The 26,878-nt window shown below is 44.6% G+C and overlaps 1 protein-coding gene across 3 annotated transcripts in view; it reads left to right on the forward strand.

Moving 5' to 3' along the window:
- The window catches only part of LOC149865704 (uncharacterized), a 142,506-nt gene that overhangs the window by 34,095 nt on the left and 81,533 nt on the right, over positions 1-26,878 (forward strand). For 2 of the 3 annotated variants that reach the window (XM_090042242.1, XM_090042243.1), the window contains exon 2: positions 26,516-26,603. The exons of the other annotated variant lie outside the window; for it this stretch is intronic. In XM_090042242.1, the coding sequence (XP_089898368.1) occupies positions 26,516-26,603 (88 nt within the window). The remainder of the gene's footprint in view (positions 1-26,515; positions 26,604-26,878) is intronic. 3 annotated transcript variants of the gene reach the window in all.

Below are 26,878 nucleotides of genomic sequence, written 5' to 3' on the forward strand. Positions count from 1 at the left end.
TCTAGTGTAGATGTGCTCAGTGGGTGATTTAGATAGTGAATGAAAAGAGAAATGATCCACCAAAACTGGAAGAGAGTTAACCTTTAAAAAATTAAGTATACTGATCTGTAATCCTTCCTTAATCCTGCAGTGGTCTTTCTTGCTATAGAAACACAAATTTAGCTGGAAACCCTTGACAGAACAAGTTGATGGGGTAGTTTCTTGTGTGATGGAGAACAGAGATATTCTGTGACTTAATGTTTGATAAGAGCAGAAAGAGATTCTGATCAAAGAGATGCTAATTCTAATCAAGTCAAGAATACGCATGCTTGTTGAAAAACAACAACTGGGTTTCTTACATGGTTAAATTGTGTAGAACAGGAGCAGCCAATTATTTTGTCTGGAAAACAGCTTGATGAGCTGTGGTGAGCCATCAAGGCAGCCCCACCCTTCGAAAGTTGCCCCACTGCCTGGTTGCCATGCTGGGACTGGAAGTCCCACCATCTAACCCCTGACCTTTGCCACTGAAAGTCCCTCCCTTTGCCCTTCCCCCCTGGAAATACTCTTTTTGGGAGGTGAAGTTTGCCATCGTGGAACCAGAAAAAAAACAAATCATACACTAAAAGTCAAAAACCTACTATAACATATTTTAATTTTATTACAAAAATGTTTGTCATGATTTCTGTTTTCATAGTGTACATAGAGGGGATTGTATAATAATTCAAAAATAAAGTCTTACTCTTGTATATTGTGTATAGGGGGGTAGGACTGGGGTTGCGGCATGTATATGGTTGAGTGTGGGGGTATGTGTATGGTGGGGTGGAGGGTGTATGGTGGACTGTGGGGAGTGTGTGTATATGTATATGTATGGTGGGGTGTGAGGGGTGTATATAGTGAGGTGCAGGGGTATGTGTATGTGTGTATGGTGGGGAGTGGAGGGGTTGTATATGGGGGGAGGGTGCGTGTGTGTGTGTGTGCGTGTGTGTGTGTGTGTGTGTGTATGGTGGGGAGGAGGGTGTAGACAGTAATTAGCACAACCCCAAAATAATAATGTTGGCTGGAATGGTTTCAATCTACACTACTTTCTGCAATATCCAAGCATGCACTGGAGGATTGCCAAAGAAGGCTAATTAGGGTCTTGTTGCATGTTCACTTGCAAATCATTGGAATGATAGCGAAGTTAATACTTGAAACCACTGCAAATCATTGGAATGTGGTAACCTATTAGTGTGAGTTAGGAGATAATCCTTGCCACAACGGGACCAACTTTGTGATGCCATGAGGGCAGTTAGCATATGCTAAACTGTTTGAACTTGTGTCTGTTTACCTTTTAGTTGTACTTAGTTTTAAGTTGAACGTGTGACACCACTCACAAACTTCAGAAATAGAAAGGGATAACTTCCAATTGGACATTATTTCAGGAGAGCCTGGAGGGGAAAAGAGAGGCCTACAGGCTGTGGAGGCAGGGGGCAGCTACCAAGGAGGCATAGACCTGCTTAGCTTAAGCTTGCAGGGAAGCAATGAGGAGGGCCAAAGTGGAAACAGATCTTAGGCTGACAGCAAAAGTTAAGGATAACAAAAAGTCATTCTTTAAAAACCTAGGAAACAAAAAGGCTCCCAATATTTTTACTGTGCAGTAAGCCTACTTCAAATTAATTGCATGTGTAGATATGCCCACTAAGTAGGAGGTTACATTACTCCTGCATTTGTAGGTGTGTAAATATTATGTCCAGTTTTGGTGCCTCCAGTTCAAGAGATCTTTGAATAAATTGGAGGGGGTTCAGAGAAGAAGTATGGACATTATTAAGGGTTGGGAAATATGACTTACAGCGAAGGATTTGAAGAACTCAATCTGCTTAGTTTATCAAGAAGCGACTTGATCACAGTCCATAAAGGATGTAGGGAACAGATTTTTTAATAATAAGATGGCTCTTCATTCTACCAGACAAAGAAATAATGAGATCCAGTGGCTGGAAGATGAAGCTAGATGAATTGAAACTAGAAATAAGGTGTAATTTTTTTTACAGTGAGGGTAATTAACCATTGGAAAAACTTTGCAAGGATTATGATGGATTCTTTGTCTCTGGACATTTTAAAATCAAGTTTGAATGAAAAAAATCAAACAGGATTTAATTCATGGAAGTCTGATAGTCTGTGTTAAACATGAGGTCAGACTACATGAATAATATGGTCTTTTTGGCTTTACAATCTACATATCATGTACTGGATGCCCTAATGTCTCCATATTTTAGAAGTTAAGACTTTCAAGAGTGGCAGTAATAATTGCAGACAGCACATTGACTTTTTACAATGAAAAGTATTTGAAATATGCTTATCATTGTTAAAATAGTTGAAAAGGTTTTGAATGTCCATTCAAAGTCATTTTAGAAACAATGGAAGTAACGATGCAATGCAGGTTTTCATCATGCGAGTGCCTACGTACAGGATCGGCAACATGAAATCAAGAAAGTCAACAGAATCCATCACAGGTAAAACAAAAATATTCTACATTTGCATCAAAGTGATCAAGTTATGGCAGCGACTATCATGTGATGATATACCCACAGAATATAGGTCTCAAAGGATCTTTCTTATCAAGTGTGAATAGACTGATTTTATATTTGCTGATAGCTGATAGAAGTGTAAGGTTACCTGATTATTTATGCTGGGGAGTCAAAAATGGTCAGATTGGCAGAAGTATTCTTGGCAGAAGTATTCAGTAAAAGCCATTTTGAAAACATAGCAGATCAGGTGATCAGATGAAAAACATTGTTAGGTGTTCAGGCTAGATCATAAGCAAGATTTTGGCAGTGACTTTAGAGACCAAATTAATAAAATATATTGAAAACCTGAAAAAGGCTGATGAGTAAAATGAAGGGGTGCCACAAGGGGATTTAGGAATGATGGGGCACTGTCATATAGCCAACACAAACCATGAAAAAAAAAGCAACTGAAGCCTGATTTAGTCATGAGAACCATATAAATTTGATATCTTGAAAGAAAAACAGACTCTCAGACTCAAGCACAATAATATACTCCTGTTTGTCCTACCATCTCTTTCTATAGTTCCAGGTAAAAACAGCATAATCAGAACTGAGTAACCAACAGACTAAAAAGAGTACAAGGTCATTATTTTAGTACAAATATGCTGCAAGAAGGACAAGGTACACAGTGGACTGGCACTGGCAGAGAATAGTTGGAACTACAGTTGGAAAGTCTGGGAGATCCCAATCAAGACATCCCAGAGCCTTGCAAAGAGACCATACAGCCCACAACAGGTAGAAATTGGAGAGGACCATACTGAGCAGCAAGAGCATGAAGCAGAGCTCCACAACCAGCTTGGTTATGAAGGCAAATTAGAGGAGCTGGAATAAGCTGATGGAGGGCATAGGAGGACTGAAAAGAGAGTTCTGGGTCTTCAGCATGAAGTGTGATATGTGGAGTTTTGTTTTCAGTCTCTAGGTTGCAGTGCAGAATAAAGGGTGTCTGGTTATTTTGGGTTTCTCTGGTCTACATGTGCATATGTTGCAGAAGACACTGTGCTTTATACTGAACTTATTTAATAATTCCAGTGTGAATCAGATATTAAGCATTGACTTCAGGAATGACTAACAGACTGGGGACTTAGGTACAACTTAGGGATGAAATTCTATTTTAAAAAGTCTATCATGCTAAAATGTCAAAGTGCCTTACCATATTCTTCCCATAATAAGCAAAGTTGGTTTCACTGCACATGCTGATAAGCAATACAGTACTCTCCCAAGGATATCAAACTACATTTTTGCCCATTGCAATTCAGTTTTGCCGTGGACACTCAAAAGTACTGTACAACCCCCCAAAATGATGAAAGAACCCTCCCCCCAAAATTAACAACCAATTGACACCATATCAGTAGTTCTCAACCTTTTTGGATTTGAGACACCCCTGGATAGGTTTGAGACACCTCTGGATAGCTCTGAGACACAGCTCAGAAAATGCCAGCTCTTAAGTTTTACTTGTTTTTTTGTTTTTGTTTTACTACAGAAAAATATGACATCTGTTCTTCTGTTGTAAAGACCTGAGAAAGACCACAAGTCAGAATGTTTTTAACATTATGGGTTCCTGTGGGAAATCCTTGGCTTTGTCATGTGAATCGTATTTGTATACCTAGTAATGTTAACATTGCATGACACCCCACAATACCCTTGGAAGGATCTCAAGGCACCCTAAGACACCACAGCACCCTACATGAGAATCGCTGCACCAGACAGTGTTGGTAGCAACTAAGGCAACTACTGAGTACAAGGGTAACTACTGAGTACAAGGGTAACCTTGCGTTGTGTGGACTCAAATCCTGATCTCCCCCATCACAAGAAAGCAACTTAATCACTAATCCATCCTAAGATGGACTAAACGCTCATCTCTGTCAAGACTAGGTAATTGGCCAGTGAAGATGGAAGGAATCAGGGGAACAGAAGGAGAACCAGTAATCGGGAGCTGGACTGCTCAGAAAGGTTGAGAGGAACATTATCCCTAGCTTCTGTGCAGGAAAGCAGTAATGTAACTGAAGGGTGGGGGAGGTGGCTAAAACTGCTAGTGTTGGCCTACATTGATGCCCCTTGCATCACAGCAGGTGGTGGTGCTCTGCATGCTGCCACTGCTCAAAGAATGGAGCTGTCCTGTTATTCCTCAGCAAGAAAGACCTATTGGAAGGAATTAGCCATCTGCTTTTCTTTCAGGAAAAGAAAGCCCACACATGTACAATACTTAACATTGATCAGATCTCTGTCAGTAGCCCACCTTGCCTTATACAACACTGTCTTTCTCTCTCTCTCTCTGTTTCTATTATCACATCTTTCACACTTCTGCAATCCTTTTCACTGTGCATCCAGCTTCTACAGAAAGGTGCGTAGGCGTACTAACAATTTGTGATTCATTTGTTTTCAGCAAACCCTCTCTCTGCAAAGCACAGTCCTCTCTCACTTGTATCAATGCCACTCCACTGAGCCAGATCCTTCTCCTTGTTTTTAAATAACACCATGACTGTTATTGTTGTTTGACTCCAGTTCTATATCAGTCGGTGTCCATGATGTACTTAACACTAAAGAATTATCTGGCAAAATGCAGAAATAGCCTTGGAGGAGGGTGGGATGGTAGGGTGCTAGGTTGAAGAGCTGAAGACAACTCCTTCACCTTCTTCTTGCTTGCCTTGACACCCCATCGCTCTTTCAAGGTGGGATGGGGGGATGGCAGGTGCTCTCAGAAATGTGTAACCCAAATTTTGGGGAGCTAATACAGGATATAGAAGGTGTGGAGGGATGAAGATGCTGAAAGGGACCAAGAACTCAGGTTTCTCATACCCTGAGTTAGTGCTCTCATCACTAGGCTATTTATAGAGGAGATAGAGGAGCATTATGTTGTATTATGTTGCCCACAGAGATAGACAGTGGAAAATCAGGCCTGCTAATACATATATGATTTATGTGGTCAGTCAAATATGCCTCAACAGAGGTTGAAAATCCCCATTGGAATGAATATAGCACCATGTACTACATGCACAACTGAGTATCCAACTCCAGAGGCATCTAAGAGCTCCCTATTAAAATAAATGGGAAAGGTATGTGCCCCTATAAAGCTGGAATTACCTTTGTGGGTGTACATACATCAATGCCCAATGGAAGTATAGAACTATGAGTCTATACAAGTGAAACAGGCTATCTCCTTGGCTATTGAAAGACATTCAAAACATCTGAGCCTGAATTGATTCAATCTTTGCAGGTTAGTCTAACCTGCAAAGCTGAAACTGATTTGGAGGTGGATAGACATTCCTTTTTCATTCCAGAAATACAGGCACATGCCTGAAGTGGCTCAAACTAGAAGCCAGAGGGGCACTAGAGCAGCCTTCCCTTCCACAGTGCTGAGCTGGGGGGTAGGGGCATGGCCGGGTCCTGGCAGGACACTTTGATTCGGGAGGGGTGCAAACCCCAACCCTGCCTACATCATCCCAGGCTTTTCCCTGCTTGCTGCTCAAGGGACAGGAGTATTGCCAGACCCCAGGCCCAGGCTAGCACTCTGAGGCAAATGGGAGGTGTACAGTGCATGCATCTGTTGATGATATTGAGCTTTTCAATCTCCCTCTCCATGTCTGCAAACCTGTCTGCAAACCTGACAGGACTGCAAATCACAGTGTTTATCAGCCCATTAGCAAAACAGAAGCTTCTCTCATTACTTCAAGCTCTTCTTAAACAGCTTTTTCCAAGGAGGGACATGACTAGCTGACCTGTTGATTAGCTTCAAAAAGCCCTAAGCAGACTCTGTTCTGTCTGCCTTTGTCCTGTCTACCATCCCAGTGAAATTGGAGAGACACACACACAGACACCTCTCAGCATTAGCTAGCATACCACATGCCTACGGTCCATGTGGCTGGGGTCCCGTGCTGTGGGAGATGGGAGGGAGGAAGGGAGAAGTCCAGGCATGAGCAGTGAGCAGTGAGGGAAGTCAGGCAGACCTTGCTGTGCCTGCAGTCCCTGCAGAGCTCTGGCTAGGGAGGAGAGGGGCAGGGTTAGCCCTGTTCTCTGGAGCAAAGAGAACAGGCTGGTCCCACATAGCCCAGTCCATCCCAGTCCAGTCTGGAATGCTGGGGGACTCTGGTTTAACTTAAACCAGGAAGGGGTCTGGGACAGACATTGCACAAACTGGTTTGACCCAAATCAGTTTAGTCTGATACTACATTCAATCAGGTTTATCTTAAACCAGTTTCAGCCATTTTGAAACTGGTTTATGTGCACTGAACTTATATTCTGTTACAGATTTAAACCAGTTTCTGATCACTTAAACTGGTTTATGTGTAATGTCTATCCCTAGCCAATGACTGCTTATATCTGGAACTTAGGAGAAGTTACACATTACAGCAAAAATGTTTTACCCCTTGTGCACTTAAATACCTTTTTCCAGATGCATGAGTAGCGATTTTGGCACTGACATACAAGTCTATTACTCCTGCATGACAGACACATATATATGTGCATATATTGGACAAATATGTGTGTTTAAGTCACAGCATGGCCTAGTAATCCATAAATAACTAGAAAGTAGGGTGGTGGAGAGGAAAAAAAATGGTCTTTTCTTTGTCTATATTTTAAGCTTAAGACTGGAGTGTTCTAATCCAGAAAGCTGGGGACCTCTATTTTAGGCCTCTTCCTTCTCTCATCCAGAGTACCTTTGAACCTTTATCTATATTTCTGATTTCCCAGATACACTGCTTTAACCACTTTACCACAGGTTAAGCTTTATTCAGTACTCTTGTTAGCACACTTTTTGAAGCTAAGCCACTGAATTGAATAATCATTAGATGAAAAGTGTGCAGTACCTGCCCCATTAGAGTAGTGTTACCATATTTCCAGTTCCAAAAAAGAGGACACCTTTTGGGGGGACACCTCACTCCAAAACTACAGCCCCCTGATCCTGCCAGTGCCCCTTATACCCAACCTGCAGCTCCCCAACCCTGCTGCTGCTCCTCACTTCTGACCCATGGCCCTGCTGGTGATCCTGAGTCCCAACCTGCAGCCTCCCAATCCCTGCTGGTGCCCCTAACTCCTGACCTGCCGCTGCTGGCTCCCCCCAGCCCCGCCCGAGGTAGTATCCATTCTGACTGGGTCAGAGCACAGGAACTCCAATTCATGCAGGCAGCAGCAGAGTGAGTCTGACTCAGTTGCAAAGACAAAAGGGGAGGTCTGTGGCATCCGCTGCGCTGGGCTGGGGCTCCTGCACCATTCCAGGCCGCCTGGCCTTGCCCCCTCTGGGTAGCGTCACCTAGCAGCCTGGCCCTGTGAGCACAGACACTGGCCTCAGTGCCACCAGCCCAGCCACAGAGCTCCCCACTGCCCTCAAATGGTTCCCCACCCCCTTCCCCTGCTGGAGGAGCAGGTGCCTGCCCCCCACTCCCTGCCTTGTCACAGCCCCAGTGCCCAAACTGCTTCCCCGAGCCACGGCAGGCACCAGACTCCCGTCACACACCCATCCCCTCTACACACCGGTGCCGCACACACACGCACACACCTACAGCCCCTCAGACAGTCCCCAAGCCCTGGCCTCCAACCCCTGCTACCCACAGACCTACCTGCATCCAGCTGCCAAGGCTGCTCCCACCACCCTGCCTGGCTGCATGTGGCCACGTGTGTCTGTGCTCACAGATTCACGTGGTGCCCCCTGCTGCCAATTGACCTCCCCTGCTTCTGCCAGTGGAGTGGAGCAAAATTACAGACACTGGTTCAGATAAAAAAACACACCCAGACAGAGATTGGAGGGTCCAAAAAGAGAACATGCCCAGGAAGACCCTACATTAGAGGTACGGTAACCCTACATTAGAGGTAAGAGTGCAGACTAGCATCCAGGGCCTGTTGCTATCCAAAGCATCTCATTAAGCCATATACCCACCAGATCGTACTTTCCTCCTGACCTCACAGCTCTCTCTCCTGGCTCCTTAGGGTACCAATTTTGAAGGGAGAGGGAGCTGGGTAATGTCTAAACTGTGGCCTGGCGGCTAGAGCACTGTACTGGACACTCAGAGATACAACTTCAAACTCTTTCTAGATGAGGGGGATCTAAAAGCTAGGTCTCCTTGTTCTTGGGAAAATGCCCTAACCACTCAGCTATTTGGAATAAAATGAGACTGTCCTCCTTTTCCTTGCTTTTTCTTGGACTTACACTTGGGTACACACTTATGTAGCTACATATATTCCTGGCCAGTGCACATGCCTGGCCCATGCATGCCTACACCTTCACAGTGCAGGGGTAAAAGAACTGCAATCTGTGCACAAGTGACCCAAATGCCACTCACATAGCTAGAAAACTGCCATTTTGCTAGGTATGCACAGGGAAACAGCTCCTTTGTGACAAACCCTGTGCTGCTAAATGTTGGGGTGACCCTGATGCCCAACCTTCTCCCCTTTGTTCTGCTGGGTGTCTTATGGGATAGATCAGATCTTGCTCCTCATCCCTAGCCATCTCAATTTCCCTCACCCCAGACTAGGCCTTTGCAACTCCAGTAGAGGAAGCTCTGCCACTCTTTGGGGTTATCATCCTGGGTTTGAGAAAAAAAAAGAAAAAAATGCAAACCCTCCCCTTTCCAAGGGAGAGAAATGCCTGAAGCATCAATTGCTTTGTGATCACACTTGCCACAGACAATCAGAAAGGCAAAAAAAAAAAGGAAAAAGGTTTTATTACAGAAAAGATAAAACATACATGGGAAAGCAACTATAGTTCAAGAGCCAGTTGAGAGAAAGATGAAAGGTTAAAAATATAAGATCTCACCCTGCTTCTCTAACTAGAAACAGCTCCAGAGTAACTCCTTGTAACAAGTGATTTCCCTGCAGATGGCTTTTCTTGACTAGTGTTTTGCTCAGTCACGGACTCCCTCAGCTTGCCCTAGCTGAACCCTAGATGGATTCCCCAAGTTTGGGAGCGTCTAGTCTTTGTACCAGCTCAGAAGCTGTGGCCAGAAAACATCCCTCTTCCCTAAGGATTTCCTGAACTTACTCTGTTCTAAGGCACAAAAGTCTATACTTTCCAAATCTGCCTTTTGTTTCTAAGGAGAATGAATATTAGGTAGATCAGTTTTCCCTCCCCACCAGTTGGGACTTGATTGAAGTTGTATGCTTCCTTGCATCACTTCTGGCTTTTGGGCCAATTTATTTAGCCATTGTTTTAGTCATTGGAAGAAGCTTTAGGCAATGCAAAAACATGAACTTCTCTGAAGTGGAACAGCTATTGCTTCTCAAACAGCCATCATTGTCACTCTGGGCTAGCTACTGGGGTCTTCTTGGGTGTGAGAAGAGCTGGCTAAGCCACCTGGCCATTTGCAGCTACAGCAACTATTGTCTTTTAACCTGCACATGCCTAGCCAAGATGCATACCAACTGGATCTCCCTAGGGCGTGTACTACATACATTACTTGATTATTTTCCAGTTGCATCACGAAATTGCAAACATATATTTATATCAAATACTATAATATGTACTATAATATATACAGATATAACAATGACAAAACTGAACACAGCTTCACACAAGCTACAAATAGAGTCCAAACAGCATAGAAGAACTAATTTGGGAGAATATCAAAGGCACCTTGGTTTTGGGGTGAATTCCTCACATCTTCCTTAGGCAACTAGTGTGTGAAACAGGATTTAACCCCTTGTGCATAAGAGGGTCCATAACTTTTGGAGCAGGATTATTCTGATTTGCTGCATGTGATGTTCCAGATTCCAGTTAAATACCTACAGGAATTATTTGGATCTGGCCTTCTGGGAGTTTTTTTTCCTCTGGACAATTCCTTTGCACCTGATGAGCAAAGCATATGAAAGCAGACAAGGCCCTGAAGTTTTAGGTGATTTTTTAAGCTTCTCAGCAAAAAAAAAATAGGTCCTAGAAAATAAGTATTGAAATTTTAATTTCATAAATGTTCTATGGATAAGCAGTGTAGTGAATAGAAGATGGACTGATTCATTCATAGTAACCCATGCAGGTGAACAGCTATGTCGCTATGTTCTATACTAGCTATAATTTCCTCAAGACTGGAATTTTCCTGTACAAATATAATCTGTGGTTGTAGCCAGCTGCAAGGAGATGTAGGTGTAGACTACCAAGTCCACATCATTGCCCAGTTGTGTAGCCATGTGGCACTACTGCTGAGAATTCAGTGTCAATGACAAATCCAGCTGCATTCCTAAATTAACAACTTGCAGGTATGTCTTTAGCTATAAGCTCTGTCAAAGACTACTACTTTGCTTACCAGCCACAGTTGCAGAGTCAGATGAACTTCACTTTGGTAAGTGAGGAAGAGACTTGAGTGTGGATTCCAGAGGCTAATCAAGCATTTGATGACTGATGAAAAAGATGTTATAAAATAAGTGCCCCCTACTTAAATCAACAGTCCCCAGTGCAAGTCATTTTTCACTGGAATAAGTTGACATTTACGTTAATGTGACGCAATTTCATTTGCAATAACGACAGGAATAAAAGTTGTCTTTTCCCCCAAACAACCCCACTTTATTTTACAAATGCAGCAAACTATATATGCAGGAATTACTTCATTTACCAAGCTCACTCCCAAGCCACAGCCCCACCAGCCCTGCTGCTACCCCTCACTCCTGAGCCACGGTACTCTGCATCCTGCCAGGGTGTGCAAGGAACCCTCCCTCCCCAGGCTCCAACCCCACCACACTCACTCACAGCTCGCCACACCTTCACAAATAACACCCCCACACACTTCAAAAACAGTATCTCATGATTTACATGCCAAATATCTTGGTTTTTAAGAGCTTGTCTCAGATTTTTGACACAGTGGGGTTGGCAATACTGCAAGCAAGTTTCCCCCAACTGCACCATCCCCCTTAAAAAAAACCCCATGGCTCCATGCTGAGCATGGAGCTCCCAGAAAGTGAGACCATGCAACAAGGTTACATGATCTCTCTGCAATTAAATGCTGAGAGGGCTGTTCTCAGCATGGAAGTTGTAGGGGCAGGGAATGGGAAGACCATTAGAGATTTGGTGGAAGGGAGGGGGTAAAGTGGTTGGAACATGTGTATCCTAGGATGCTGGAGGAATGAAAGTAAGATGTTTTTATTTCCCCAGGGCAGCCATATAATACCCTGGAACATCCTGGGGAAAACAGATCAAAGATAAACCTCAGCTGTAGTGGAATATCTTTGAAACATTTAGAAGATATTTATGATGGTTTAATATCCTTTCACTAATGACTGCTATTGTTTTAAATGTCTTTTTGAAGTTTTTAAGGTAATTTTTTTGACGTTTTTACCTAGGATTTTGGCTAAGTTACTCTGGTTTTCAGCTGTACATCATGTCTGTTCCTGGTTTAAATCTGTGTAAAGGCTGGTTAAACAAGTATAAATATACTGTGTGTCTGTGCCTTTACACTTGAGGAACGTGAAACTGGATGTATAATTGAATCTACAATGACCATAGGTAATCAAGACTTGGATTGTACAAACTATCCAAATACGGCACTGTGAACAACTTAGTGCACAGAGCTGCTTAACTAGTTCTGCAGTAAATGTCTCTGCATCTACATGTGCACCCCTATTAGGGTGCACTAAACTAATAAACAGTGGAGCATTGTAGTACTTGTATCTTTTTTTCATGTGCAGCAGCACACATGTAGATGCTGCCTAGCTGGCTGGAGTATGAGGGTTAGACCTGTGCTGAAACTCCCTCTTGCCCCAGCCAGGCTCTCCACAGCACACTGAGCCTGATCAGAGCAGCCCTGGGCTGCTACCAGCTGGGGTTGCTCCAGCCAGGCTCAATATACTGCGCATGAATAAACTCCAGAGCAATAATCCAGAGTTTATTCATGCACATTAATTGCATGAGTAGACACGCCCAGTAACATCAGTATTTAGCATTGTTTTATTAATCATTACAGGCTTGATCCAAAATCCACTGACGTTAATGAAAAGACTCCCAATGATAAGTAGTCTTTACTGACTTGAGACTGAGTTAGTATTATAATGATATCAAAGTTCCAATATTGGATGCAGCTTTATTTATAGAAAGCATGTTATATGAAATATTATTTAATAATTAATTCCTCTGCAGTGGAAATCTGTATGTGATCAAGCATGAAGCAGCTCCTGATTGTTTTATGGCCTTTTTCTTATTTAATTCAAGTTTACTTCAAAATATTACAATTATTTTATCTTAAATATGGCCATTATTTTGGAATACTCTTTTCATAGACATTAGTCTTACAAAGCTTTTAGTACAGTGAGCATTTTTATGTTTCTAATATTACTATCTATCCAAGGTGTGGTTTTGTTAAAAGTGGAGGATTTTCTGTTACACAGGGGTGGAAATATTTAGTTTCGCTCTCCTCTCTTAGAAAACAAACCACATCCCCCAAAAAAGTGTTTCACACAGAATTTATACATGATAAGAAATTAATTCCACAGGTGGAGTAAGACCTTTAAAAGACCTTTATCTACCTCACAGAATAAATTTGATATGCCTTACAAACCATTATGTGAACCTTTCCTCTCTGTGCATGCAGATATAACTATCTCCTCTCCTAAGTGCTAACACTGTAATTTCCATTCAGATGATGAATTTGTGGAGGAAAACCAGTTTATTGTACTGTATTTGTATATGATTACATATTACATTGTAAAAAGTTAACATTTATTTAGCTTCTTCTAATAATCTTTCTCAAAATCTAATAAATATTAGTAGCTTAAAAACATGTTTGTTCTACTAGATCCCTTCAGTAGGGCTGTGCTTCCTGCTGGGGGTGCTGATGAGACTGTCTGAGGAGCCCAGTTGAATGATCATTTACACTCACAGTACAGGATATAACGTAAGATGGCTGCACTCTAAGAACATTTTGGTTTATACAAGTTTGCTATTTTTGACATTAGGATGCTTAGCTTTATATGCACGAGGCATATAAAGGGGTGTCAAAAATCCAGCCTGATGCTGGCCCTGGAGCTGACCCACATGACAAACATGTTTGATCAGCCCTGTGCCACATGCAGTGCCCACTCCAGCTGTTCTGATGCAAATTTGGACCATAAAATTTTACATAAAAACAGCTACAACATTCTATTTAGAAATGATCAAAAAGACAATTTAACAGAGCAGTTTTCCTTTGTGAAGGAATGCAAGGTGGGAAACCAGAATATTTATAGATTTCATATCTGTGCTGGCACAATGAAGACAAAGGAAATAGATATGCAGTTTTCAAGTCAAGCTTTTCATATAATAATTATGTACGAAATATTTTTATATACTGAATCTGACCTATTTTATAACCCAGGCAGGAGAAATTCCCAACTCATTGTTGCTTACTAAGTTGCCGTATGTTTTACTAAACCAAAGATTCCGATGAGTCAAATGTATAAGATAAGACTCACCATGTGGTCATGATACGATTTTTTTTTTCTTAATTGCTTTAACTTTTAAACTTATCCTATCTAGATGAGAATTATTTTTGGTCATTTTACTGATGAATTTGAGATATTGGGAGCTCTATTTTCCAATGCAGGTAACTATCTGAGGTGCCTCCATTTTTATGTGACCTGCTTGAGAAACCTTAAGGAGGTATATTTTTCAGAAATTGCAGAGCACCTTTCCTGTGAATATTAGGCCCTTTTCAGGCATCTCAAACTGGAAACCGGTAATAGAGGCACCCCAAAATCTCATCACTTTGGAAAATTCCGGTGCATTCCAAATATGTTAATAATGGAAAGTTACATTTTCCCATCTTTACACCAGACAAATCAATTGCCTTCCACCCCCTGGGCTAAGGAGAAAGATGTGTTGAAGGGACTAGAACATTAGGGGTGTGGTTCAGCCAAACTGCTGTGTGTAATCTTCTGCTCTACTGTAACAGTGGTAGGAGTTCAAGTGGGCTTGCTACTGCTCTAAATTCAACCAGGCCTGGATAGCCAAGGATAAGGGAATGCAATTAGTTCTGCATTGTACGATGCACCACATGCAAACTCAGGGTCAAAATAGAGAAGGCCTGAACAAACCCTTGGATGACTGTAACAATGGTGAGCTCCATGGTTCTGTTCAACTGAATGTTTTCAGATACCATGGCATATTATATGGTCTGATTGTTTTTATCTTTGTTCTTATATGGAGTTGTGGTTAATGGAGAAAATCATATAAACCTCTATTTTACTATTTCAATATTGCTACAGGTTCATTCCTCCCAGACTTCAGACACAAACAACCAAAAATATGTGCTGTCTATACAACAAAAAAACAAAATTAAAATACACTTTTAGTGGACTACATTGACAACTAGCTAGTCTCTCCAAAAATATAGTGGCTCTCAAGCCATCTCCATTCATTTAATTTAAAAAATGATTGTGTTGGATTTGATTTGCCACACTGTATTATATCAGCATTTATATTGAATTATTTTATTTGAGAAACTTCAGTTCTCATGGGATACTGAGGGCCTGATTCCTTTCTCTCTCAAACCAATCAAGAGTAATTTCAAGTTAATGGAGTTACACAAAATAAAACTAGCTTGTGAGAAAAGAATCAACCTTGATTCTCTACAATACATACGGTATTAGTCAGTCTGACTTCTTGAAACCTTTCTGTACAGCTCTGCCAAAACTCTTCAGTTCTAACTTAGCATCCTAGTGATTTTCTGATATAAAATAATATCCACTGAGACAATAGAGCTCATTTCACTTAATGTATGACCTAACCCAGATGAGAACTCATGTATCGAACAAAGGACTTTGCCACCTAAGCCTCTGCATTATTTTGTAACATACACCCATATTAACTGAGCACCACCTCCACATTGTAGCTAGCTGCTCGGCTGGCTAAGCCACTTACCACTCCAGTGATACACACTTAAAAAGGCTCCTTTGTCATGTGTCCACCTTTTCAAGCAAGCAGGGAATGAGACAAAGAACAAGTTTTCTTTGAGTATTTCCATTTGGGAATAAAGTGATAAAGCATTTTTCCCTGTGTTATTTCCAATTGGAAATACCACAAGGAAGCATGTTTCTCATTATATTTCCTATTTGCTCAAGTACATTTCCATGCCAAGGGAACAGTTGAATCAAAACACAGGCAATGCCCAAGAGTTTTGATGAAGGCAGGAAAGGCAAGTTAGAAAGTGCTCTTTCTCTCTCTCTCTCTCTCTCTCCTTTCCCACCCTCTCCTCCCCCCACTTGTTAACCAAATAGGTGAAACATTTGGTTCAGTATAAAAATAGAATTATGGTTTGGGATGCCTCCCTGATGGTTTAATCCTTCTTGCTGACAACAGCTCTGCAGCTAATTTTTTAAAATAGGAAATTCATATACTTCCTGGTATCATTTATGAAATGGCAAGTCCAGACTGCCGAAGAACGCTGATAGGATGCTGGTTGCCATTAGCTCTATCCACAAAACTCTGTTGATGCTTGAATCTGACTCCATACTTCTATTACGCTTTCCTCTTCTCCCCATTCAATCAATACTGTTTCTTTGCAGAAAAAATATGTACTATACAATTCCCTTTTACCTTTGCACCAAGTGAGAGCTCTTTGTGCGCCATTACTCTTTTTGTTCTCAAGGGCTAGGCCTGACCTATATACAACTCCTAGGTCCAGTGTTTACCTGCACACTGGGAATTAAAAAATGACACCTGAGCGTCTCTTTCCTGTGGGCATCATTTCAGGTACACTAACATCACAAGAACTATTACTGTGATGCTATTTGCAACATATTTTTTTGTGATATATTGTCAACTCCATTGACCATGTCTGCATGCATATCCTCTGTCTAGTCAAACTATTTAGACACAACTCAGAAGATGTGATCACATTTAAGAGATCTATGGTCCCAGCTAGGCATTGTAACAATAAAGTACTATCTTCAGAACAGACGGTGCTTATGCTTGCTACCCATCTAAATCCATTTTTGGCACCTGTGCCTCAGCAAGGCATTTACATTACCTAGTAAGCAGGCATAATGTTGTCCTAACACATGATCATGAGTGCAGGCAGCCAAGAGATCATGCACTGTGTGAGCATGAAAGTATATTTTTGAGGGCAAGATTTCTAACCAGAAATGTCAAAATTACTGTCCATTCTGAGCCTTTGTGTTGATAGTTAAAGGGATGTATGCGTTTATCACTTCAGTTCATATCTGGATTAACTTCAAAAATAAAAAAGGCTTCTACTGCCACAGAAGGCAAGTTTTTAGCTCTGTTTAATCAGGATTTGTGTTCTATTGGTGGGGAGGAGGAGGAAAGGAAGAAAGGACAGAATGCTCTGTTTTATGAAGATCATTAAGTGATTTCTATGTCATAAGGACTTATGTTATATCTTTTTTTATACTGATGATAATGTTTGGAACTTGTAATGGATTTTTTCATATTTTTCTCTTTCACATTCCCCAGTGATATATAGGGTAGGGTTATTAAACTGGTAGAATGGAGAGCCATCTTTTCTTTTCACAGCTATATCATACTCTATGTGACAATTTATTGTCCCCAGGATGTTATATTTGGACATTGTTATAGTCACTTTTTTTCTTTGTCAGCCACTTTGTTATAACAACAATAATATACTATAATATATTTACAGAAGGATAAGGATTCTTTATCCTTCTTTATAGATGTGAAAACTGAGGCACAAAGAGGAATTATTAAACACAGTTATCTGAGTTAGGTAGGGATGGAACTTGGTAGCCCAAGAGGCTTCTTTTAGCCCAGTGTCCTTTAAAACCTGCTTAGATTCTTAGGCCCCTGCAGACATGCAAGTAAAAGCATGATGGGGTCTGATAAATGATGCCCACAACTGTGCTGCCTGCCCTGTCACATGCATTGAGGGAGGTGCGATTGTGGGATTGAGCATCAGATCCCATCATGCCTTATTGCCAGTGCAAGGGGAGCCCAGGATCATGATGGCCCATGATCATGATGACAAGTAGCAAGCTCCTGTGGCTGGGAGCCCCATCAGCTGATGAGGCTCCCATCCACAGAGGCGTACCCCATGCCCTGAGGCTGGTAGACATCAATTGATGGGGCTCCCATCCATGGGGGTGCACCATGCTCTCCTGCAAGTGGAAACCCTATCAACTGATCTGGGCTCTTAGCCATGGGGGTGCACCATATGTCCCATGGCTAGAAGCCTCTACCTGGCCACGGATTCAATTAATGGCATGATAGCAACATATTTTGTGTGATAACTTTGTGAATTATTACTTATTTTATCACACCATTATTTGCATTAATGTATAGCCAGTGACAACTTAAGACGTGATTAACAGGTCAATCACATCTTAAGGATAACATGTGCCAGGGGGCCTTAAAGTCAGATTATATCACAGATAAAAATAGAAGCCAATTTCTTTACTCTCAGTATTCTGCTATAAGCAATTCTTTAATTAAAGGGGCTCATACATTGAGTGAAAAAAATCAGACTTAATAACAAATCAGATAACAGCCTGTTTGTAAATTTTACACTGTGTACTTTGCATCGCATTTGTATACCATTTACTGATAAAAATAAGTATGTAGTAAAAATATCCACATTTTAGAATTCAGGAAGTAAAACAAAATGAAAATCCTTATAATGTAATAAGTCATGGGGGAACTGGACACCAAAGAAGATTGCCAGGTGAATGGAGATTAAGCTGATCAATCAAGAGGGTAAGGCTCTTCCCTTTTGTCTTAGAAAGTACACTTATTAGGCAATTTTCTGGCCTAGAGAAGAGAATCAGATCCTTCTTAGGACAGAATGACAAGCAATGTCCAAGTTATAACCATTTTTGTGAAGAAAACATAGATATTTTCCTTTTTTCCTCTTACAGGATTTAAGAATGACCCTCTAATAATTTCTATCTTTGTGCTTCATTTTGAGCCATTTTGTCTAGATAGAGTGTGCTGTGTTTGCAAATATGAGTTAGAGGAGAACTATGCTTTAGTGCTGTTTAATATCTAAACTGTGATATTAACTTTTCTCTGTGTTGGCAAAATTCAACTCTTGATTCAACATGGACAGATCTCAATAAAGTCAATGATGTGTATGTATCTACTTAGGGGGAGATTTGGGGCCTTTAAAACTTTCTCTAGCCATTTGCTGGTTAAATCTTTTCTATCCCAGAAGTAGTAAGTAGCTACTGTTGAAGACATGAAGAGACCATTGTATGAAATAGCTAATTTTTAAGTTGTTGTCAGGTTAAAGGAACAGAACTCAATTCCTTAATCAAAGACTACATATATCATCTATTCAATGCACTTGAAGTTGAGTAAGTCCTTTCCAATGTGTGAAAAGTCATCTTTCATAGAGGCATTAGTATAAAAGAGATACCTGGTTAGTGATAATTATACTCGCAAAGAAAGGATCATCATAAAAAAGGCTTTTGTTTCTTCACATGAATTGTTTCATGGGATAGACCATTATTAATAAAATAATGCTGTGATAAAATGACAATGAGTTAATATGAATTTGCAGCTATTTTGAGCTTTTGCAGATTTTTCTATCATTTAAAAGCATGTATGAAAGCCCAATGGAGTTTTTCCATTGACCTTAATGGACTTTGAATCAGGTATTACATAATAAGTCAGTTCAGGATGATTCGTGTGTTGTATTCAAAACATACCAATGTGACGAAGCAATAGGCATAGCCAACCGCCCCTGTCCTGCATCAACAGGGGCATCACTAACAGGTCCAGAGAGGTCTATGCAGCGCTGGTCAGGCTGCAGCTGGAGTACTGTGTCCAGTTCTGGGCGCCGCACTTCAAGAAGGACGTGGGGAACCTGGAGAGGGTCCAGAGGAGGCCACTCGTATGGTTGGGGGCCTCCGTGGCCAGCCCTATGAGGAGAGGCTGAGGGACCTGAATCTCTTCAGTCTCCACAAGAGGAGACTGAGGGGGGATCTTGTGGCTGCCTACAACCTTATCGGGGCCACCAGCAGGGAGTCGGGGAAAGTCTATTCACCAGGGCCCCCCTTGGAGTCACCAGGAACAATGGCCACAAGCTGAGGGAGGATAGGTTTAGGTTAGATATTAGGAAGAACTACTTCACTGTAAGGGTGGCCAGAGCCTGGAATAGGCTTCCCAGAGAGGTGGTGCTCTCGCCTTCCCTGGAAATCTTCAAGAGGAGACTGGATAGGCACCTGGCTGGGGTCTTATGACCCCTCCCACCTCCAGTGCTCCTTCCTGCCCATGGCAGGGAGTCGGACTAGATGATCTGTCTAGGTCACTTCCCACTCATTGAGTCTATGATTCTATGATTCATACACCTCATAAAATGTCTGAAAGACTTCATCTTGAATACAAAAATCTTCATGTCTGAGGGTGTGTCTACACATGGTATTAATGTACATTAGACTTATTGCACAGTAAAATACTGCATAGAAGCCAGCCCTGGTAAGGTGTCTACGTGTGCAGCCTCTTAGGAGTGGATTTGGTTCTTATGGGAGTAGGCTGATCCAGGCCTCCTGCTGCCCTCCTCTGTACCCTTGCAGCATCCAGAGGGAGCTGGGGCCTCCAGCCATAGCTGCCTAGGTGCCAGGCACCCTCTTTAAATGGCAGCCCCTCACAGTGTTCCCTGGCCACATGCTTTTCTGGCCTGGAGCAGTCTTCAGCCTGCTGGCACAGCCCTCTGTGACATTGTCTTCATAGTCTGTGGCCAAAATGTAATGGGTGCTCCACACCAGACCCCAGCAGTAATGACCAGTGCTGCAGGCTTCTGTTTGCCACCATGCTTGACATGCTTCACAGCAGCAGTGATCGCTGCCTGGCCTAGGTCAGCCTAAACCCTGTCCGCCCCTCTGTGCTATGCAGCTGTGTAGCCAGGCTCACAGCCCCACCTGTGGCCTGCTGCTCCCCCAGCTGTCACCTGTTCACCCCTGGGCTGCCTTCTGGACCCTGGCAGGGATGCTGATGAAGCCCACATGGATACTGCCACAGGTGCTGTCCATGAGTTCCTGGGGCTCCAGCCCTGCTGCTTGTGGGCCCACCCGGATAGCCAGGACTGGTAGTTCCATGTCATCCAGCACATCTAGGATAATGAGGTGGACTCCTTCTGGATGACCTGGGCCACATTCCAGGAGCTACTTGACTAGCTCTGCCTGCATCTAGAGGGGCACCTACCACCATGCTGGGCCACACTGTGCTCTGAATCAATGACCCCGTGGAGGTGGTGGCAAGATTCTGAGCTCTGGGCTTTCAGCAGTGTATCAGGGCCCTGAATGGGACCCATATCCCTGGCACATGCCCACCCTGAGTAGACTGCCCCATACTACAGAGGCAGGTCTTCCACTTGGCTATGCTTCAAGGTGTGGTGGGCTACCAGGCAGCCTTCACAAAGCTCAGCACTGGCTGGGCTGGCAGCACCCAAGATGCCAGGTCTTCTGGAACTCCACCCTGCCAGCCCTAGAATGTGGGCACTTTGTGCCAGACCTGCAGCTGGACAATGTGACTGTCCCACCCCTCCTCATCAGGGACCCTGTCTACCCACTGCTGCCATAGTTCATGTGGCCCTAGACCAGCCAGCTCAACCCATGCCAGGACCATTTCAACAAGTGTCTGGGCCCAAGTAGCATACTGGTAGAGTGCGCTTTCAGTCTGGCCAGCATCCTCCAGGTCATAATCACAGCTCTGTTTGCTGCATAACATCTGTAAGGCCTGGGGGGAGCTCTTCTGTGAGGTATGGGCATAGGAGGCACAGTGCTCAGAAGACACCTGGCAATACGAGTGCCAGCTGCAGTGGCAGTGGCAGTGATGGGACCCCCTCACCACCAAGACCCTGGGCAAGCCTCACACCTGAAAGTGCATTGTAGAGCACTTGTCTGGCTGCCCAGCTATGGACCCCTGGCCCACAGCGCACCCCCAACACCACACTCACTATGGATAGTTCCCAGCAACAGTCTGTATTTCTCTCCTCAACCAGACTTCCTACCAACCTCTCTTCCCAACAAGAGACCCCACCACCAACCCTGCCACCCACCACCAATAAAGCACTCTCTTCCCCATGCAAATTATATACATTGTATTGTGTGCCCCTCTGGGGGGGAAGGGGGTGAGACAGTGGGGTGGAGGCACCCATGGGGAGGATTCCAGGGACAGGCACCCAGCACCCTGACCTCTGGCTACACTACGGTGGGTGCAGACACTGTAGTGTAGCCGGCAGGCTGGGGGCTTACCTGAGGGTGAGGGCATATGCTGTTCTGGCTGCACTGCCAGCTCCCGCTGCCCCTCATCATGAGGCCAAGTCCAGCAGGGCCTGAGCATGGTTCTGACCCTGCTGAGGGAATCTCCTACTCAGGGGCTGCTTGGCACTTGGGTGAGCGATGGAGGGCAGCACAGGCAGGGGCCCAGTTGCTGGGGGACCCAGTTGCCAGGGGACCCAGCACAGGAGCAGAGGCAGGGGACCCTGGCTGCTATAGGCAGTGTTGCACCTCAGCCCAAGCCCACTGGGGTGTTGCGGGGTGGTTTCCAGGGGGCAGGCAGAGCCAGGCCTGGGAGCTGGGCAGCAGGTGGCATGAAGGTGACTGTCAGGACCAGGATGGTGTCCGGCACCTGGCAGTCTTCCTCCATGGCCTTCACTACTTTGGCCACCATGACAGCCTGCCACTCCTGCACCTACAGCATCTTCTTGAGGAGAGCAGTGTGTCTCTCCTCAAGGATAAGGGGCCTGTCCCAGAATGTGCAGTCCTCCTGTTCCCTCTCCCACTCATGTGCAAATGTACTGGGTGCACCAGGCCCTTGAGTCTTAGTATCATAGCATCATAGTGCTTAGGGTCAGAAGGGACCTAAACAGATCATCAGGTCTGACCCGCTGCCCCGGGCAGGAATGGATGCCGGGGTCATATTACCCCAGCCAAATGTCTATCCAGCCTCCTCTTGAAGACCCCCAAGGTAGGAGAGAGCACCACCTCACTTGGGAACCCATTCCAGAGCCTGGCAGCCCTAACTGTAAAGTAATGTCTCCTGATGTCCAGCCTGAACGTTCTCTCTAACAATTTATGGCTATTATTCCTTGTAACCCATGGTGGTGCCCAGGGGAACAGAGCCTCCCCCAATTCTCACTGGTCCCCTCTGGTGAGTTTGTAAGCTGCCACCAGGTTCCCTCTCAGCCTTCTCTTGTGGAAGCTGAATAGGTTCAGGCCCTTTAGCCTCTCTTCATAGGGCCTGCTCCACTGCTCCTGGACCATGTGAGTGGCCCTCCTCTGGACCCTCTCAATGCTAGCCACATCCCTCTTGAAGTGCAGCACCCAGAACTGGATGCAGTACTCCAACTGCAGCCTGACCAATGCTGCATAGAGGGGAAGGATCACTTCCCTGGACCTGCTTGTGATGCATCTGTAGATGCACGACAAGGTGCGGTTAGCCTTACTGACCGCTTCCTTGCATGGGCAGCTCATGTTCATCCTGAAGTCAACAATGATTCCAAGATCCCTTTCTGGCACCGTGTTGACAAGAAGGGTGTTCACCAGCCCATAGGTGTGTTGCTGGTTCCTTCTCCCTAGTTGCAGCACTTGTCTGCACTTGTCTGTGTTGAATTCCATCCTATTCTCATCCACCCACTTCTGTAATTTGCCTAGATCTAGATGGATTCTGTCCCCCCACCCCCCAGCATGCTCACCTTACCCCACAATTTGGTGTCATCAGCAAATTTGGACAGCATGCATTCCAAATCCAGATCACTAATAAAGATATTGAACAATACAGGCCCTAGGATGGAGCCCTGGGGAACTCCACTGCCCACATCTCTCCAGGTCGAAAATGACCAGTCCATCACCACTCTCTGGGTGCAACCATGTAGCCAATTTGCCACCCATTTGACTGTGTAGGCATCAATGCCTCAGTCACCAAGTTTTTTTAAGAGAATGTGGTGGTAAACCATGTCAAAGGCCTTCTTAAAGTCCAGGAAAACAACATCCACCCCGACACACTCATCCAGGGACTTTGTGACCTGATCATAGAAAGAAAACAGGTTATTCAGGCAGGACCTGCCCTCAATGATCCTATGTCGGTTGCCCCTAACCATTACCTCCCCTGCTGGGCCCTTACAGATGTGCTCCTTGATAATTTTCTCAAAGATCTTCCCAAGTAAGACTGACTGATCTATAATTGCCAATTATATAAGTTCACCACGTGTTCCTCTGCCATGGCAACCAGTCAGTCCAGCAGGAGGGTATGATTTTGCATCTGCCACTGGTGGAGGTGACAAATGTGGAGGGCACCAGCCAAGGGTCATAGCTTGGACCATAGTGTATTCCTGGGGGCAGCTGGTGCCTCTCCCCCATGTGCAGCTGCTGGACCTGCACAGCCAGAAGAGAGAGGCTCTTTGTGAGAGCTTGCAACATTTCAGAAATAACATGCACTGGGCCATGTGCTGCCCTGGCCTCAGATTGGAGGTCATGCACATACAGTTGTCCAGGGACCATGGTAAGTTGGCCAGGTGGGCCCTGCCACAGGCTGCTTCCAGCTGAGCCCTCCATCCCCGCTCTCTCCATGTGGGCAGACAGCCTGCTTGGCACTTGCCACAGGTAGCCTGCCTTCCCAATCCTCTACCCAGCTGGCTCCTGGCAGCTGCTGCCACAACTGGTTAAGACCCACTCCCCTACCTTCTCTTGCAGGCCAGCCATTTACTCCCATGGCACCAGACCTGTGCTGGCTGGGGTCGGGGTGAAAGGCTCCTACCAAACTGGGGCATGGAGCTGGTGATGACCCTGCCCTCCCTACAGGGGGCCTCTTCAGAGAGGCATCCTAGGGCCCTCTGCTGTCCATGGCCTGTACTCTGAATGTGCTTCTGCTGAGAATTCCCCCAGGCATGCTGTGACAAACTGCTTGAGCATGCCAAGGGGTACCTGACCCACTATGCCCTCCTGCTGCTGATTGCCAAAGTGCCCTGAGCACATCTGAGAATGCGATATGGGTCCCTGAGCTTTGATGATACCCCAGGCAAGCCCATGCTTCCCCACAATGTGCACTGCCACCTAAAGGAGTACCCCAGAAGAACTATACTATGAGCCCCTGGCCCCTACAGCCAAGAATGAGATCACCACTGCCATCAACAAGTTTCTTTGCATGTGACAGGCCCCTGGCTGCCTAGCTGGGAGGACACTGGCTGCTCAGTAAAGTTTGACATTGCCTCCTGTCTCCCTGTGTGTTGTGGGTAGGAACTCCAGCACACAGTGGGGATCTTGGCCAGGCAGGGTGGGAAGGGTGGGGCAGCAGCAAGGAGGGTAGGTGGATGGATCTCTTTCTGGCTCCAGGTGTGCAGCCCAGGGGAGAGCGGGAGAGTGGGCATGGGCACAGGTGCTCACAGTCCTCCTCCCTGTGAAGGGCTTACTAGATGGGCATGGCAGGTGGTCCCAGTGGCCCAAGTCTGTTCCTGCAGGGGGTGATGAGATGCAGCCACCAGTGGTATCCTGGGGTGCACAGGCATGACACCTGGCTGTGCAGGCAGTTGCACTCTCCAGGGAAAAGCTGGTCACAATTGGTGCCATCCCTGTTTTCCTCAGTGGGGCCACACCAGGAGTTGACATGGCAGTCATTGGCCAGGGCTCCTGAAGCTGCTAGATGACACTGGGGGCAGGGAACATGCCAGGACTTGCCTCTGGTGCCCCAAGGGGCCCTCCCCCACACATTGGCCATCACTGCTGAACAGTGGAGGCTCTGGCAGGTTGCCTGTGTGATACTATGCAGCTGCATCCAGGGTTCCTGGGAGTCAGGATGCAGTCCAGCTGTTGCATAAAGGACATGGTCCTGCAAGCATTTCCAGACCAGTGGTTATGGTCTGTCACATGGACCTACTGGGTCCACAGAGCCTTGACCTTTATATGGCACTGCTGCACAGACTGCTGATGGCTGTGATTCTGTATGCAGCCCACCAGGGTCTTATACACGTGGGCATTGAAGGACCCAGCCTGGGCAAACTGGCTCTCTTCCTCAGCATTGCCACACAGGATAACCAGGTTGGCAGTCTCCCTCTCTGCCCAGCTGGGACACTGTCTGTGGCATCAGCATTGATGTCATCGTGTATTCTTTGATGGCCCTTGGGGGCTCCACCAGAGACTCTGGGTGCTGCTGGTTGGTATGTGCCCACAGCACAGGGGCATGGTGTATAGGAAGCAGCCAGGTGGTGGGCCAAGGCCCAGGAGCCAGAGCTGGGTTTTGTGGGCCTACTACATCTAGCACAGGGCCACTTGACCCAATGTCCAGAGGCAGGCAGCAGGTGACACAGGCCCTGGGATCAGGACAGGGGTTTAAAGGCCAAGCTGGGGCAAGTAAAGAGCTGTGCTTGCCACAGGGCTGGAGAAACTCCCAGCTCTGTGGCACTGGTCCAAGCAGGAGGCTGGCATCATGGTGGTGCAGCTGACGAAGAGCAGATTTGCTTCTGGTCAGCATCTACACATGCAGTACTGCACAGTACCTAATACAAAGTTACTTTACTACCTGTATTTACAGGTTGTAAACTAACCACTCAGTAGACTAATTTACTGTGCAGTAAATTAGTGCTGCCTGGCAGTAATTTAGTCTACTATGTAGTAATGCATGTCATGTAGATGCACCTTGTGACCATTAAATTCTGACCTTGCTTCTGACTGATAGAGCTCAATTGCTTGCAGTGCTGTGGCTCCCACTTTCAAATTATTGCCTCTTCCTTCAGGAAACACCCTTCTCTACATTTTCCAAGTACTGATAGCTCTGTATGGACATGACAATGGTCTGAAACTGCACAGATAAATGGTGTGAATACAAATGATGGTAGTTTGAAGTCTCCTTGAAAATGTTGCTTTTTTATCAATAATTTAGTTTGTAAAGGACTTTTAACAAAAGTATCTCAGTCAATTTTACTCAAAATAAATCCATGATCAGTTAGTGAAGCACAAGTTAATGCTGATAAAAGAAGTGAAATGCACTTTTTTAAAAATAATTTTGCAATTTATTTCTGTTACAAGCAGCAGAAAATTTCACTGGTATTTGCTTGCAATTATGGGGAACAGTATGATAAAGTCCAGTTCCTGAACAATTACAATTCACTGGATTCCCTTTTATCTTTTTTTTTCAGAAATCTGTCACCTTTTACCAGTAGCATTCTCTCTCATTCCTGATGCTGCTGTGGAATGTGAATGGGCTGCATTATCATCAAATGCATGGTAAATAGTTCCTTAGGTCTTGCACTCAAATCGTAAATATTTTCAGGCCTTCTGCTCTTAGCATAAACTGAGCATTTATGGTCCAAGCTATGACTCTCTTTTCCAGTGGGGAAAAGTCAGGCCACATTCCTTAAAGGCATTTCTTTCCCATATGTATTGCACATTCTGAACACTAAAAACCCTTTTCTAAATATTATACTCAGACACATTTATCTTGTTCCCTGTATCCTGATGAAATTGTGGAAGAATAAAATGTACAATTTCAAAAGAGACCT

The sequence above is a fragment of the Crocodylus siamensis genome, chromosome 4 (genome assembly GCF_052110815.1).
Source record: "Crocodylus siamensis isolate JL-2025a chromosome 4, ASM5211081v1, whole genome shotgun sequence".
NCBI classification, from domain to species: Eukaryota; Metazoa; Chordata; order Crocodylia; family Crocodylidae; genus Crocodylus; species Crocodylus siamensis.